This window comes from Eptatretus burgeri, chromosome 8, assembly GCF_056783735.1.
Source record: "Eptatretus burgeri isolate ZD-2024b chromosome 8, Ebu_testis_v1, whole genome shotgun sequence".
Taxonomy (NCBI): Eukaryota; Metazoa; Chordata; class Myxini; order Myxiniformes; family Myxinidae; genus Eptatretus; species Eptatretus burgeri.
Genome location: NC_140968.1, coordinates 27,929,205 through 27,946,949, shown reverse-complemented (window position 1 = coordinate 27,946,949; position 17,745 = coordinate 27,929,205). Strand labels below are relative to the sequence as shown.

Below are 17,745 nucleotides of genomic sequence, written 5' to 3'. Positions count from 1 at the left end.
TTAATAAATTTCCTACTCCACTGTATGTCCATACAAAATAATTTTATTTGAAACTAATTAAATAATGCAACTATCACAAACCATTGTTGGTTATACGAGCCGGTTGAGGACAGTACTTCAGTGCCCGTCGTAGACTGGCCCTTCAGCTAATACAACTAATCGCTCATAATCACAATAATACTGCACTGTCAGACCCCGCTTTCCACTGGGGATATGCTCCTGGAAAATGCCACGAATATCAAATCCACCAACAGTGGGGCATTGCTTCAATGGAAAATGGTGGGATGATAGGTTCCCGGCGGTTCACGATTCAAAAGGAGGAAAAAAATTATCAAAAATCCCATGAAAAACTACGAATACTCGAAGCACAGGGCCACGAATGTAGAAGCAGGTCGCATTTTCTCAACCGCAAACATGCAGGGTCCGACAGTCCATATATAAGCAACTTTTGCATGTCAAACTAAACCATGACAAATGCAATCACTATTATTATTAAACGTATGGGCCAGAATAAAGTCTTAGTTTTGATCATCCGGGCTTTGCTGCTGGTGTTTTATGGTGTGGTATCATGGTGGCTGGCAAGATGGCCTAAAGGTATGCACATTCTCCTCTGAGCTGTCTAGTCTGGGTTCAAATCCCACGCAGCTATAAAAACTGTCATCCTGGTATTTCACAGGCAAGGTGATGCATCAATGCGTCTGCCATCCTTCTGATAGACGTTAAACTGTCCGATAGCAAATTAGTTGGTGGATGTTAAAGATCTCACGGTGTCCTTCATGAAGAAGAGGCAAGCTATCGACAGCACCCTTAACAAAGTACAAATTCCAGCCATGACTTCCCCTGTCGGAGTGCTGATCCGTCCAGGATTGTAGCACAAGTCATGAAACTGCTTCAGCAGAACTGATGTATAGTGTTTGGCAAGTGTTTGCATCATGGTCGTCAGTTCACCACGTTACAGGAACTCATTCACCATATGATTTCAATTCTCCCTGAAACGAATCTTTTTGGTTGCCATGGGTTTTTAGAACTGGAGCAGTCACAAATGTATTTCCTGCTTTCCCAGCAGGTAATGTACGACTGCAGCCAAAGTATGGCCTTGCAGTTTGCGGCTGTGTACCAGGAATTGAATGCAATTAAAGCCTTGCCCAGGAATGCCATTAAAATGTGACCAACTAGTGATGTTATTTATCAGGCTTCTGTTTTGCTTGTATAGTATAAAGAAACCCGAGGCATATTATGGACTAAGAATACAATGTTGCCGTAACCCTTCACAAACTCTTGGTGGGTAAAACAAATTTAATCCACCATTTTGTTCGTACGACAGGCTAGCGTGACGAATGATGAAGCAGCCCCGAACGGACACCTCGGGTTCTTGGGAACGGAACTCCAGGGCCATAGATTTTAAGCTCTGTACACACTTCCAGGAATGTGGCCACTTCCTTTCTGGTTTGCTAGATGCACAAACCAACTCGATCTCTCTGAACTCTCAAACCTAGAGACTCACTATGCGACGCTGGGATGCTCTCGATCACCTCCTCAATGATGCTCTTCTCATTGAGTCGGAAGCTCATCATGAGCGAAGTGGAAAAATCGTGAGTGGCGAGGACTCTGCGCACGCTGCTGGGAGTGATGTCCATGTCCAGGTGGAATGGGTCAAAAACCAGGTTACTGTCCAGCGAGTAGATCAGCAAGCCCTCTGTGGAGGTAGCTGCCCATGCTCTCCCTGCAGGTCACACAAACATCCGAGCCATAAGCCATCCGGCAATTTTTCCAGTCAACTAGAGAAGGCAACACTTGCAAGTAATTTCATCAAAATCCCTGTCCAAACATTTTGCTTTTCATCCAGACAATAACCAAGTATAAGGAACACAAACATATAAAAGTCTCAGGTCAATATAATAATAATCGTGTTTCAATTACTTAGCAATCTGTAAGAGGACAAAAGCCTTCTCAATTCAAGGGAGAAGGGAGTTGGGCAGGGGTAACCTGAAAGCTGACCTGTTGGAGAGAATTGGAGTGATGTCACACAAACCTCGGGCTTGAACTTGCGAGAGCTCATGTCACCTGTCAGAAAGGCAAAAAAAAAAGTGGAAAGAACGGTGTGAGGGAGGCCAGCAACTTGCTCAAGGGAAATATCACACAAGTCTGAAAGAGCAACCGACATTAAAATGGCATTGGCCGCAGGATGGCTTCACAACATCTCAACGAGCCAAGGGTTTATTCCGAGAGATCGTTCGCCCATTTCATCAGGAGGTAAGAGCCCAACCCTCACCTTTCCTGACACCGGGAAGGCCAAGCTTTGCCTCGGCACCATCTTCTTCTGTACTCTCCTTCAGCTGTGCCAGGCTCCCAAACTGAGACATATTGCGCCGATCTAGGAACTCCTGTAGTGAGCAACACGGACATGTCCGTTGCTTTCCACAATATTCTGAAGCAAAAGAAAAGCCTGAACGACCAGGTGAGGTAACATAAAAGATCTTCAACAAAACGTGCACAATCACATTCATTAAACAGCTGACACCATTTCGGTTTGCTATTCAGTCATCACAATTAACATGGAGAAACTAAAACCAAGTGACACAATTGATAATAATCAGAAAGAACTTTTCCTTCATGTAATCTCCATGAGCCATGGTCGGAGAGGAAAAACAAAATTCCCGTTTTGGGACAACGCGCTAAATTAGGTGTCTGTGATCACAAAGCTATCGCCGAGGGTAAGCCGAGGAAGGTTTGTCCTTGGCCCGGGATCCAACGATGACCATATGTTTTTTGGACCATGACATGACCTTGACGTTCTACGTTTAGGGATAGTGTGTCAATTAAGAAAATGTGTTCTCATCCATTAAACTCAACATCATGAAAATCAGGAAATTTGTGCAAGGTGTGTGAAGTAGTTTTGTTTTATTCCCATTTTTTTGTCCACCCCCATTTTTGTTAAAAAGGTCACAATCAGAATATGTATGTATGTATGTATGTATGTATGTATGTATGTATGTATGTATGTATGTATGTATGTATGTATATATATATATATATATATATATATATATATATATATATATACATACATACATACATACATACATACATATATATTGTTACGGCTGTGGAAATTCGCAAAACACCATAAAGGTTCCTTAGATCAGTTATGATGCTAAGTTTATGTGCAGATAGGTCCCCACCGTTGTTTAAAGGGTATTCTTCGTGTTCATCGGGCTGTGACTCTGAGATAGCAGTTTTTCTTTATCTATCGTTATTTTGGATCAACCACACAACAACCACCTTAACCACAACGCCAACTACGCCACCATTACAACAAACGCCACCATTACAACTACCAACCACGCCGCCTCAACCACCACCACGTTGCCACCTCAGCAGGGTTGACTAGTTAGGGGGAAGGGTTAGTGATGGCGAAACCGGCTCCATGGGGCAGGGATAAGTCCTCATGGGGCCCGTGGAATGGACTAGGTAGAGGGATTGTAGTTGAGATTTAGGTTGGGAAAATGATTTTTGGATTTTGAGGACAGTGACAGACTGAGTGTGTAGTGGGGACATAGCTTAGCTACGTAGTGTTAAAAGGAACATGCTGTAGTATAAGGGACGACGAGGGAGCACGAGGTAGTTAGGGGATATAGTCAGAAGGATGGCTGAGTTCAGTGATGGAGTGTTGAGTAGTGAGGTGGAGACATGTTGAGTGAGTGAGGCCAGCGGGTCTGTATGAATGGAGTGAATGTGGAATGCATGGTGCGATGAGTGATTGGGGGAGGAGTGATTCCCACCCAAGGAACCCCGGGGTCAGAGTAATGCGAGTTAGTGGGTTAGACAAATTGAAAAATGGAGGTCGTTTTGCTGTTGGTGGGAGTGCAGGCTCGATACCCATTTGGAGGGGTGCAGGAGCCCTGTTGACGGGCTGGGAGCGTGGCTACGAACGGTGAGTATCGCTTAGTGGGTACCCCGGACACCGGGCTAGTCGGCCGCGGTAGGCCAAGGGCCCATGGGGGGCCGGGATAGTGTAGCGGGCACGGGTGACCCGCTGATGCGGGGCCCGGGGCGCCATAGGCCGCGTGGGCAGTGTACTGGGCACGGGCGACCCTCGGAAAGGGGCCCGGGGCGCCAGCCTGCCACGTGAGCGTTTCAGGGGAGTCGCCAGGGAGGGCACACCCCGGTGTTTAGGGAGCTGGTAGGCTCGGAGGCAGTGTAATGCCTGGGGGTGCCATCGTTGGGGAATCGGCAGAGGGTTGTTCCTGCCAAGGGAGCCACGCGTCCCAGCCACGAAACCGTGTGAGGGCACGGGAAGAAAATTGGGGGGCATGGCCCGAAATTTGAGAGGACACCAACACAGGCGACGGGAATCTTGGTTGTTAGAACCAATAGTTTAAGTGAGAGGCGCTTGTTGAAAGCCCCGGGGTAGTTTAAGTGATAATGGTTAGGGTAGATAGGAAGTGTACCCCTCCACACCATCCATCCCGTCGCTCTCGTTGTGGGCCGCTGGACCCACTTTGGGTTAAGATCGCTGAAATCTGAGGAGGCCATTCTGAGGCTTCATTGGGCCTCGACACAGGACGCCAGCTCTCCCTCATTCCCCTCCGGGAAGGGAACGTAGGGGTTAGGGGTAGGCTCGGAGACGATAGGTTAGCCGAACAGAGACATAAAGGGGGTTAGGAGACGAAATTATAGTGGGGGAAGTAAAAATAAAAATAAAAACAAAAAAAGAAGTTGGGGCTAAATTGGTTTTGACAAATTAAAGGAGTGGGTATGGACAGAGACAGGCAAAGGCGGTAGGTTGGGAGGGAGACAGTAGGGTAGGTCCGAGCCCGCCTTGCGAGTGGCCAGCACCACCACACTCCCTCCACCAACCTCCATTGAACAAGGCCTGTGCCGGCCACTTCATCGGCTGGCTGTTACTACAAGGACTGTGCCGGCCACTTCATCAGCTGGCTGTTACTACAAGGCCTGTGCCGGCCACTTCATCGGCTGGGTGTTTGCTGCAAGGCCTGTGCCAGTCGGATCATCTGCTGGCTGTTGCTGCAAGGCCTGTGCCGGTCGGATCGTCATCTGCTGGCTGTTTGCTTCGAGGCCTGTGCCGGCCACGTCATCTGCCCACTGTGTTTTTGCTTCAAGGCCTGTGCCGGTCACTTCATCTGCCGGCTGTTTGATACAGCGGCCATGCCATACCTTGCCTGCCCACCTTTGCCATTATCCATGCCTTCTGCCCTCGTCCAGTTGCCCCGTTCTGTTTTGCATTCCCCCCGCCCCACTTGTCCATTGCCATGTGCGCCAGGATCCTCGCGCAAATTGCAGGGACTGCCCTGATCGCAGCTGCAACACGGGACTGCTCCGGCAGCCCATGCACCGTTTGTTTGTTCACTGCATTCATTTTAAGAAGGGGGAGGCCTTGGACTGCGCTTAAGCAGCCTGGCTCCCTGCTTGTGACTTTTACTCTTTTTTTTTTTTCCACAGAGTCCATAGATCCTGGGCCATGGTTTAGTGTAAATTTGTAATGTTAAGATGTACTTGTAAATGTGTTTTGCGCCCCGGCATGCGAGTCTTATCGCCGGCAATTTATTTAAGTCGTCTGTATGAGTGGGTTTGTTTAGTTAGTTACTCAGCCCGTAGGTTATTTATTTTGGGGACACGAATACACTGAATGTCGCACTCAGCGATCCGAAGGTAAAACGTACTAGGGGAGAACTTACACATAATGGCACACGAAAATTCGACGACTCGGGACGAGTCTGTAAAAAAGGGAGGGGGTAGTGTTACGGCTGTGGAAATTTGCAATACACCATAAAGGTTCCTTTGATGAGTTATGACGCTAAGTTTATGTGCAGATAGGTCCCCACCATTGTTTAAAGGGAATTCTTCGTGTTCATCTGGCTGCGACTCTTTGAGATAGCCGTGTTTCTTTATCTATCGTTATTTTGGATCAACCACAACGCCAACCACGCCACCATTATAACAAACGCCAACCACGCCACCATTAAAACAACCACCAACCACGCCGCCTCAACCACCACCACGTTGCCACCTCAGCAGGGTTGCGAGAAGCCTGACATTCGTCGGGAGAGAACAGACGGCGGCCTCACCCCTCCCCCCCACCCCAACAAAAAGCACGTGCGGGAGAGACGCGGGGAGGCAGTTCTTAAAACAAAAGAGCCGGGCCGATCTCTCCTGGAATTTTCCTCCCCCGCGCGCCGCGAAGGGAGGGGCGATGCGCTGTCGAGATAAAAGGGCACGCAGAACGAGAGGTCGAGTGAGTGGGGCTGTGGGTCTGGAGGTAGTGGTCACTCTCTGTCTGGGTCGTTGACATCGTTCTCTCTCTCTGGTCCTGAAGCCCCGTCTGCCCTCCAGTCATTTCTTGCTCGGCTGTGGGCCGTGGAAGCACCAGCAGCAATGCCGGAGAGAGCTCGCTGACCACGCCAGGGGCCAGAGGACAGGCGTGGCTACGCAAGGCCGTGGGGAGTCGACGTCGCGACCTGCCCACCGTCGCGCCACGAGGGCGCGGGTAAGACCCTTCGGTCTCATGGGCCTTTACAGTCATCCACGGCCCACGACCATAAAGGTTTACGAACCCCGTCTACCCCCTTGCCTATGAGAGGGTTTTTCTTTGCTTTTGTATGGCTGCTGTGGTGCCGTGTCCCTATAAGTAGACCTGTGTAAGTGACTGTACATTGCTCGTATTTGGTGGTAACTCTTTCTATTTGTTTCTTGTACATTGCATGACTGCCTTGCTTTTGAATACGTGTGTGTTATAATAAATGTCCTTGTGTGAAATGTATCCCGTTCGTCATCTTTTTCCCTTTTGAAAGTGCCATCTTGAATCGCGGAATAAATTAGTAGAGGGTTTTGAACACCCGGGTAAAGAAGAGAATCTGATCCGTCGAGGTCGGCGATAACACCACTCGGTTATCACTGTAGAACGGACCGCTTAAGCGGTTCGTGTCCTAGGCCGACCTGCGGCGAAGTACGATCGCCCGGTCGACTACTCGCGCAGGTACTTAGGTCGATCGAATTTGGCGAGCAACCCTATCCTGCGCGAGTGGGCAATTGGTACGATCATGGTGAGGTTAAACCCCCACCCGTGACTGGCTCCTGGCGGTAGTTCCAGGAGGGTCGCGACTGAATTGTCCGTCCAGTGGGCGACGCGGCTGCAATTGGAGTTACGCAATCACTCGCATGCCAGGCGGGCCAGAATTCGTAACAATATACATCAGGTCAAGGACAGGTGCACAAATATCAGGTGCACACCTTCAGTGCAGATCCACCATGATGGTACAAGAACATCTTGGAAGGCCAAATGGTCTGAGATTCTGCATTTGCAAGATCGAGCGATGACAGAAAACACGTTTTGTTTTGTTTTGCTCAGGCTGCCATTTGACCTTGACTTTTAACTCTGATAGGTATGATGTAAATTAAGCGTAAATGCGCCTTATTCTAGGCTATCTCGAGAGCAATTTTATTCCGATCGGACAAACCTTGGTTGCGTTATGGTGGAAAATGTCTACAATTGGGGCGTGACCTTAAATTTGGTCAAGGTCAAAAAGTCAACCCCACATACTTTTTATTGCCATTATTGATGCAAAATTCCATTCCAAAAGTTCCAGCCAGACCCAAAATACAGCTCAGCCATTGGGAGTGCAGGAAGAAGAGAAAAAAAAACAAATAAACCCTGAACAGTGGTTTCATCCAAGAGATCAAAGAAACTCTCAGCCTGGGGTATCATTAAAATTGTGGAAACAAACCCTACGACAGCTGTAAGCCTTCCCCTATCCCATAGGGGAGTGTTAGACACAAGTATACGTCGTCCTTACTCCTTGCTCCGCTTTCACGAAACAAATCCGTAACTATCACTTACCTCGATGGCATCCAGCGAGTGGTTACAAGAAATCTCAAACTTCTTCATGAGCAACTGTTCCTTGACGTTGTAAATGCACACGTTCTTCGAGTGCCCTCCAGCGAGAACAGTCTCCCCATCAGCGGAGTAACACAGGGTTGTGAAAGCCCTGCAAACCACAACCTGGCTTCAGTCTCCATCACTCGACTCTGAACACATGCGAGCTCTTCATGTGTGTCCAATTGCCTCTCTTTTTTTTGTGTACAATATCGAGGCTCGTATGAGAGATTGTTTTCTTTTCAACAAATGTCAGGAATTGTGGACAAATTAAACACATTGGATGGTGTGTACAGAGACATATAGATGGAGATGGACAAGTGGACATGAGAAACATAGAAAAGGTATACAATCGACCACAGACAGGTTGACCAAGTAAGTAAAGAAGGTGTACCAACGCAATCACAAATGAGGAATAAAATACATAATCTGGATTGTGCATACCTCTTTCATCCTGTTGACCCACCTAACATAACTACCTCAGACCTGATAATTAATCAGCCATTGTAAAGCCAAAAACGTACGGCGCGTCATTTGCAGTCGACTTCCTAAAACACTCGTGGCCACGAAAATAAGGAAAATTATATGGAGACGATGCTCAAAACTTAGTCTATCGACACTGACAGGAGGTGCGGCGGCTCAGACATCCAAATAGGTACGCGATGCCTGGAGTGGGGGTGGGGGAGGGGAGTACGCATCATCGGCATCCCCATAAGAGTTTGATCTTCATCTCTGTAGAGTCCATTGGCATCAGTAATTTTTGCGTGCAAACTTCCTTTAATAACCCCACGTCTGCAGGTTCATCGTTATCGGGAGTTACTGAAAGCTCTGAGTGGATTAGAAATGGATTCACATTTTGATTGCTTTATGCTACAAAGTAGAAGTGATAGTTCTCCCAAAATGGGCCAAATCAGAATTTGTGAATGGCATCTCCATAACTCACCCCCCCCCCCAATTGTAGCCTATTGCTGCTGGTTGCATCATTTATGGAAGCACAGCTATGCCGCTAAGCCTGGTGTTGGCTTAGTGGTTAGGGTGGCAGCTTGGGTTCCTAGGGTCCTGAGTTCAAGCCCCGTTGGCCGCTGAATTAATACACCAGGAGGTTGACTCAGCCTGTCATCCTTCCGAGGTTGGCAAAATGAGTACCAGTGTACTGGTAAGGGGGACACTGCATCAGCGGCATAGCCACGTCCCAACCAATGATGCAACCAGCAGCCACAGGCTGCACTCGGTAGAGAGAGAGAGAGAGAGAGAGCTATGCCGCTGATGCTGTGCCGGTTACCAGTAAGCTGGTACTCATTTTGCCAACCTCGGAAGGATGACAGGCTGAATCATCCCACCTGGTGTTCATTTCAACGGCACGACAGAGGCTCGGACTCAACACCCTAAGATCTCAAGCCAGCCACCTGAACCATTAAGCCAACACCAGGCTTATGGCCTCCACTTCAAAGTGAGCAGTAGTCCTAAAATGCTGGACCCAAAATGAAACTCAATCCGTGGCACAATCGAGAGGAAAAAGTAATTTCTTTCGGAACGAGCCAAATGGCATCTCTACTTTTATACCTTTCCACTTCATCTCGTCCGAGAGCGACCCGAACGTCTTCTAGAATACAAGCATTACCATCCTTCCCCCTTTTGTGTGTTAATAATAAAGTGCACAACAATGTTACATACTTGCCCTTGTTGAGCTGCTCAGCTGTGATTTTGTCAAACTCTCGGCGACCCACGGCCAGGTCGTGTCTGCCTTCAATACATCCCGTTTGCCCTTTGCTCTCCACGTTACAGAAGGTCACCTGCCCGTCGAGCGTGGCAACTGCAATCTCCTTTCCATCGGGTCGAAAGGTCACGGCCAAAGCTGTTTCAACGCGGGACAGTACGTCCTTACAAAAAGCATGCGACACGTATTACTTCTCACTCATTTGAACTATCATGAGCCTCAAAAGAAGCAGACGAGAATCGAACTTGATCGAGTAAAGTACAGAAAATGAAAAATCAATACAGCAGGAAGGCTTGGCAGTCTGCGTCGAGTTCGGAGCAGATCACGAGCCTCGTAACCCTTTGAATTGAATCCCATGTTGTGTCACTGTCAGAAGATTCATAATATCCGTGTTCTCCGTGTTCATAATATGTGCCCAAGCTCCTGAGTGAGCAGTGCATACTGGGGTAAAATAACTAAATAAAATGTACGCACCATCAGAGTTCAGCGTGATCGTTTCCCGGTTGCCCTTCCCTTGAAAGACGTCCCATATTTTCACAGTTTTGTCCCAGGAGGCGCTCACAAGCAAGGCCTGGCTGGGACTGAAACACAAGCTGCTCACGGGACCGTGATGTCCAGCCAACACCTGCACGCAAAGCCCAACCACGCATCCATCGAGATAAACAAAATATTGAATTAAATACTCTCGCCTGCAACTCCTCCAGAAGACTTTGAAAAAAAAGGCAGCCGATAACCATCAAAGGTCTAGTACGTCCAACTTCACTTCAAATTGTTACACAAATTAAATTAAATAATGGTGCCAGGCAAGTAAGAGCATCGATTTCAACGACATCCAAGCGCAGACAACTCGTGGCCTCCACATGTGCATACTCCAGAAGCAAAGGAAAAACTAGAGGGCTGTGATCGGAGATCACCGATGGCTCCCGGCGTCGCCAACTCGTAATATTAGCCAATTGGTAGCACTTCAAATGCGGCCCCATAATGAAAACAAACCTATTCTTTTTCCCAAAAAGCGGGACACCACAGATGCCGAGATTAAACGCTTCAAGCCTCCCTCCGGGAACCAAAATAATAATTAAATAATTGAAGAAAAAAAAAGTGGGACACCAAGGACACCACGGACACCAAGGAGAAAAACTCTTTTTGCCTCGATCCAGGTACCACAACAACAACAACAAAATTTTTAATAATTAATTATTAAAGTAGAAAAGATGCAATTTGTTATTTTTTGGGAAACTTATTTTTGAGAAAAAGGTACGTTAAAGTAACATCGAGCCACCTGACATTACACCTCCTTCCCACGGAATGACCGAAGCTTTCACTCTCGGTGCTGGAACGCTATCGACTGGTCGGGCCTTACCTCCAGCAGGCGGCCGGTCTGCAAGGTCCATACGAATATGTCGAAACAATCCTTGGCTCCGGCGCACACCACTTCGCCACTGGGATCCACCGCCAAGCTGCCGAACTGTGCCAGCCGCGGGGAAGTGAACGTGCGGAAGTTTCGATAGCTGGACGGGGAGGAAGATCGGAAAACGGGCTCGAAGAAAGACCGATTTGTGGAAATGAAACAAATAAAATAAAATAAAAAAATCGTAATGTGCTGAGAAGGTTTACAAGATAATTATCACGCATTTCATTTGCAAAATCATTACCACCACCACCACTACTACAACTGAAGCCTTGTGGGGTTGGCCGGGGATTGTTTTGGGCCCCTTTTTCAGAACCGGACAGCCAAGCCTGACGATTGAATCGAGCCAATCCAGGTAGGAATTTGTAATTTCGATTGCAAGTTGAATCAGTGTGAAATTCGATAAAGGCTGCGATCGGGGAAACAAAGGATGGTGTCGACTGAAAGTGAACAAGAGTACGTTTCACACGGTTGCGAAACGACTTACGGCTAACGTTTTGAGCATTAACCATTCGTCAGAGCAAAACGGCTCTTTCATTTCCTCTTTGCTTGAACAACTTAAACAAGGCCAGCGTGAGACGTTGCGTTTCACCTCGACTCCCAAGGCGGAAATCGTAATTATCAACCTTCAGTTGATAAAATACATTGGTTAGCTTCGCCTCCGATGCATGACGGGAGTATGAAGAGAGGTGCAGGAGCATGTGGAACAAACCGATGAAGATCAAAGGCTCGGACGGAGCCGTCGAGTGAAGCGCTGAGCAGGACGAAGCCCGTGGAGGTGAACGTCACGGCGGTTACGGAGCTCGTGTGCTCCGTGAATGTCACGAAGCAAAAACCGGACGTGGTGTTCCACACCTTCACCTGTGGGTCATTGCCGGCAATCACTCAGAACATTTGAACAACAGGCAGCACAAAATCTACAGGTCATCGAACTCGGTCTTAATCGTATAGAGTGAAAACGCCGTTTAGCAATACGGAAACAAAAGCACTTTGTGTTCACCTCTGCACGTGGACAAGAAGGCAACACAAGGGTATATACACGACGAATACCACAACAGTAGATTTCACGATCCACCCTGCCTGGAAGCCAACATGAGAATAAGCGGGAAGGCCGGATGCGAGTTCGTACATTTGAGGAGGAGATTGGGACCATACTCTTTGCAGAGCGTTGGTGCTGCTTAAGCAGTCTCCTTGGCTATTGGGCACAATCCTGGACGGATCGCCACTCCGACACAGGAATACATTTGAGGTTGTTGTTTTTTTTCCATCAGGATTCAATAACCACACCAGAAGGGTGACTTACTCGCGGTCGGTTAAGGGATATTAGAAGGAGCCGTTCAAATGTGATCGGAAGCCGATGATGAGGAAACCACTCAATGAGGTTTAACAATGGTGAACTTGTCTTGGACCATGGTGCTTTATCTCACTGTAAACGTTTCGGATGACAGTTGGAATTGGACGGTTCAATTCCATGGAGGATCAATCGAACAGTTGACAGACCGAGGGCTATTTTTGTGACGATATCCTCGATGGTGCCAACAGCAAACACCGAGCATCTTACGCGTGGTACAAGCACGTCCGAGCAAAACCAACACAGCACGGCAATGCAATGCAATCGGGGGCAGCGCCGCAACCCATCCGGGTCCAGGTGGAGAAAAATAATACACAGTAAACAATTACAAGAATAATGATAACAAAACGTCGACTTAAAATAAACATATAAATCTCAACATTAATGTTACCAGAAAATAAATTTAACACTGCAAAAATAACAACAACAACAAAAAAGCAATTAAATTACAAGCAAAACCACATGGAAACAGAGGAAAATGGATGGAACTTCACAGCTACAAGCAGTGGAAGGTAAAAGCTGGTGAATAACATAGTACAGGCTCGCAATGGAGGAACTGCGAGTGGGGAACCGGCGAGCGGGAGAGGACCACCTAGGGGGGAGCAGAGGAACGACGAGGGGGGAGGGAGGGCTTGTGGGCGGGGGGGGCGACCGGTGAGGTGTGTGGGGGACCCAGCATCGGTGAGACAAAAGTATGGCCGATGGTCGAAGCACAATTAGGCAGAGTGAAGTCAATGGTGCCCGACCACCCTTCACCCAAAAGGTTTACGTGGAACGGCCACAGAAGCAACCACACCTAACCAACATAAAGTTAACCTTTATCATTGGTCACAGTGACTGGTTTTGTGAGTTATGTGGCAGCAGCACTCGAGTCATGTGTCAATCATGTAACAAAGTCCAATGTCTCCATGTAAAACAATCCTGAAAATATTCTTAATTTCAAACTATTTTGTGACCACATGGCATCCCGTGCAATGTCCATATGTACACATACAGACTCCTCAAGGTTTGTGGGAGTGTGGGGGTAAAAAATTCGATGGGGAGGGGGAGGGGATATAACTGGTGAGATGTATTATTTAATTCATCAGCAAGAGGAAGATGCAAACAATAGTTTACACTTTTGAAGCCGCACCTTCCCATCATCGCCACCTGTGGCCACGTACTGCCCATCTGGTGAATAGCTCAGGGTCACCATATTGTTGAAGTGTCCTTGCTGTTTGAGGATATACGACTCGCTCTGCCACTCCCACACGAGCAGCTGTCCATACCCTGGTGGGACAAAGCAGCTGCACAATCATCCATGGAGGAGGTGCAAGTAAAACAACACGACCAAAACTGAAAATGATGGCATCTCAAAAACCCTACAATGTCGCTTCACCGATTAACGATCTCAGAACTCACCTGAAATCACTCTTACTTTAGGGCAGGTTTGATGCTCTGAACCGAGTAATCCTAATGGCATCACGTATTCATGAATACCGCATCATGGCACCGTACTGGATGACGAGGAAATTGGAGATTACGCCATATGAATACGAAAAAGATAAAAAGACGCAGTCCAACAAGATTACAACTCTCACACCTCACGTTCCGCTTCAGGACGCTGAATTTCAATGAAGACTTGCGGACTTTTTGACATTAGCGGTGAATCCTCGTGAGTGGTCCGTGACGTGTCAGCATCTGCCAATCAGAAACCGCATGGGAACTGCTTTCACTTCAATCGCACCGCTTTTCCGGCACGACAGAATCCTTGTGTTTTTGTCGTGCGAGGGTTTATTACATGGTGGAATGAAGAATCCTGGAGAAATTAAAAAGCTCGACTGAAGAGTTCGAAAAGAGTTCGGGATTTTGCCGCACAGTGGCGTGAGCTCGATGGAGAAGGGGGGGGGAGGAGGAAACATCGCGAACGACGATCGATCCTCATCGGAAGGTATGCGAGGGGTCAATTTTCATTTAAAATGTTTCATCGACAGAAACAAAACAGATCGACAGACCAAACAGAAACAAATTACCTTGGAGTGGACCAGTGTACGGGAAAACCCGTTGTGGATTTACCAACGTTTTCACGAGGCACCTGGGGGGCCAAAGGCTCCAGTTCAGCCGTGGCTCTTGGAACTAAACGAGGCGAAGGGAATTATGCCGGAGCAGGTTTTTTTAACGCCGAAGAGACAGGATTGTTTTGGAAGAGGATGCCATCTTGTACCTTCCCGTCCAAGTAGGATCGCTTTACCCTTTTTCTATGTGGCAATGCAGCAGGTGACTGTCGTGCTCCCAATGATCTAAGAGCAATCACAAGTTCTACATCCACATCATTCTCACATCCACCCTTCCTCCGATAACAGCATCATCATAGTCTCCGAGCTAAGTCTCGTGTTTTCAATTCATGGCAGAGTACAGCAGCAATGAGTACATAATATGTTTACCCTCACCCACCTCGCTGTGTTGTAATAAATTAAAAAGGTAAAACTTGTGCATTTGTTCAATTTACCCCATACTTATTAAAGGTGAAGGAGGTTATGTTTTCATCTTTTTCTGTCTGTCTGTTTGTTTGTTTGTTTATGGCTAAGCGCATGTAAGTGGTTACCACCCCTATTTTAGGGCATACCCTGACTTGAGTGGCATTTTTGAAAATCACAAAGACTACTACTGGTCATGAAATTTTGTTCATTGCACAGACAGTGTTCCATAGGACCTTAAAATATATAGGTTCATGCGTCTATGATGTATATTACTGAATCCACAGGATTTTTATTGAATATACATGCCCAGTATTGGCCTTTTTTCTTGTTTCACCTTAAAATATGACATATATTAGACCATGCAAAAATACAACATATAAAACATTCTGAATGATATTTCTCATCTAATCAAAAGGTTGTCACCCACCGTCTGAGAAAATCAGCATTTGTGTCGGTCAGTGGTGGATTCGCATGATATACGCACATTCTGGCATATTTTTTATTATTTCTTGTTTTATTGCCCTTTTCGAGCCTGGGACTACGAAATCCCCTTACAAAATGACTAGTTTATCAATAACTCATATTTACGTGTCTTCTTATTCAACTTATTACCAATAATCAATGTAAAAAAAAATTGAGATGATCCGGGTGGATACTTAATTACAGCGGCTTGACCGAACTTTCCAACCCAAATGTCCGACTGCACGTCACGTTTTTTAAAAAAATGCTTTTATTCTTCCGTGCATCAGATTATTTTCACTAAATTTATTTACAAATGGGACACAGTGATATAGATATAATAGTATTAAAAAAATATTGAAAACATGCATGGCTTTGGTTTAGAGTAATTTTGCATTTTTGTCCAACTGCACGTCGCACATTTTTTAATTTGATTAAAAAATTAATTTTCTTAAAAAAAAAAATTAAATACTTTTCCAGGTATTTAAAAAATATTTTATGAATTTAGAAGGCAGTTAAAACAGTTTTGGAGAATTTAGAGAGCTTTTTGTGACTCCCAGAATTGATTGAATTGAAAATTTACGTCCAAGAATTTGTTCGATAAATCTCTCTTTTAGTGCTTTTCAGCATCTGACAGTCACTGAATAGAGCAGAAATAAAAAAAATAGGAATGTATTATTTCTTAATAATCCCAGAAATTGGTATTTTGATTATTAGATTAGTTGCTAGAATAAGTTACATACTATGACCTTCATTTGTTTTGCCAAAAAAGAAAAATTAGGTAATTTCATTGAAAACTCGCAAAACCATCAGAATAGGTACCCCTTCTTCAAAGTATCATATTTCGGTATATATATATATATATACATATATATATATATATATATGTAATTAAGCTATACAGTTTTTTGTTCTGAACTCAGTGAGACTTACACTTTCAGGAAAATGTAGTGAGAAGGCAATGGAACAAACTTCATTTTTTGACATTTTTGAAACAGAGTGGTAACCACTTACATGCGCTTAGCCTTATTTGTTTGTGTACAGGATATCTCAAAAAGTTGTGGACAGATCTGGATGAAATTTTGTGGACAGGGATGAACTGATTAGATTTTGGTGAAGATCTGAATCCTGATCTGGATATGAGAATTATTTATTTTCTAAAGTGATTCTTCAACATTGGGAGATAGGGCCAAAAACAATATATTACTGTACAGCATGATATTTCAAAAATGTATTGGGCCCGATATGTTCTTGTGGATCAGGCATTATGTGGCAGAGGTATGTGCTCTAGCGAGTGCCCTTCTAGTTTCAATTGTAATGTGTATATTTCTGGTTGCCATCGATCGATCTTCCTCGATATTTTCTAAAAGTCCAGGACCGAACCCCCCCCCCCCTCCTCCCATTGGCCCTTGGTTTCCACGATCGTGGCTTTAACTATCGTGGAATTTTTCAGGAATGGAACCCCCACGATACTGGAGGGTTTACTGTAACAAGCATAAATCTCCTTCGCTGGAGTCGTATTTTTGTACATTCAACCCTTAAAACAGAACGATATTTTGTGTTCACAAATGACCAAGGACAGCACAGCTTACACACCACTTAAAAAGCAGAAAACCCCCAAAAAACCGTGCTATTGTATATCCTCACAAAATGTGGAGTGGTTTTGAAATTATACAATACCCTCAGTTCCTGGGACAAGCTGTCTGGTCATTGATGGCCTGGCACTCACTATGGCAATGGAAACCCTCTCGAGGCAAAGACATTGGCAATTATGCAGACAGATTTACCCAAACATTGGACACAGATTACAAGCATATTCTGGGCCCTGCCTGTGTCAAATGACTATTCGCTGTACGACCTCGTGTCTGCAGTGCAATGGTATCCATCCTCCTGCCTCCACCAGATCCTGTTACAACCCGACCACCTTGCCATCGCTCGTCAGTGTGAAACTTCAGCAGGCTGCAGCCACCAAGACAGATATAAGAAAGACCTCGCTTCGTCGACAATCGTTTGTGATGGAGAGGTGATGCAAAACATAGTGGACTGCATCGAACAGATGGTGGACCCTTTTTCCTCACCTAACGATGAGCTAACCAGCATCACTTCTGGGACAATCTCTTCACCACTCACAAAGGATGATCTGAAGAATGCCAGAAGCGTGGGTCAACCAGGCATTAGAGAGAGTTTTATAAATGACCGGTTATACAGCAACAAGGTTGGCTTCCATGAGCCAAACAAACAGCTGAAGTTAAAAGCATCCATTGACCAAACAATGGTTAAGATGTCACAAGACAGTAAGGAAGTGACAATGCTGGGTGACATCTTTTCTGTCAGATGTTGATCATTGCGCAGCAGAAGTCTGTTAATGTTTTCCTTGGGCCCGGTATCATTCCCTCTTGCAGCTGCAGATGAATCGCCGACGAAGACCGACAAGAGAACTCCTCTGCCACCTTGAAG

General features: G+C 46.1%; 1 protein-coding gene across 2 annotated transcripts in view; it reads right to left on the bottom strand.

The window, feature by feature from the left end:
- The window catches only part of LOC147021393 (periodic tryptophan protein 2 homolog), a 50,284-nt gene that overhangs the window by 5,070 nt on the left and 27,469 nt on the right, over positions 1 to 17,745 (bottom strand). The window contains exons 10-18 of one of the 2 annotated variants that reach the window (XR_015060782.1): positions 13,503 to 13,639; positions 11,732 to 11,880; positions 10,972 to 11,119; positions 10,086 to 10,236; positions 9,569 to 9,749; positions 7,859 to 8,006; positions 2,273 to 2,384; positions 1,999 to 2,064; positions 1,533 to 1,723 (exon numbers count right to left, since the gene is read on the bottom strand). Coding sequence is in view for 1 of the 2 variants with exons in the window: in XM_085891303.1 (XP_085747429.1) it covers positions 1,505 to 1,723; positions 1,999 to 2,064; positions 2,273 to 2,384; positions 7,859 to 8,006; positions 9,569 to 9,749; positions 10,086 to 10,236; positions 10,972 to 11,119; positions 11,732 to 11,880; positions 13,503 to 13,639 (1,311 nt within the window). In the remaining variant the exon portion in view is untranslated. Of the gene's footprint in view, positions 1 to 1,504; positions 1,724 to 1,998; positions 2,065 to 2,272; positions 2,385 to 7,858; positions 8,007 to 9,568; positions 9,750 to 10,085; positions 10,237 to 10,971; positions 11,120 to 11,731; positions 11,881 to 13,502; positions 13,640 to 17,745 lie in introns of both variants that reach the window. The other variant, XM_085891303.1, reaches the window with a different exon arrangement.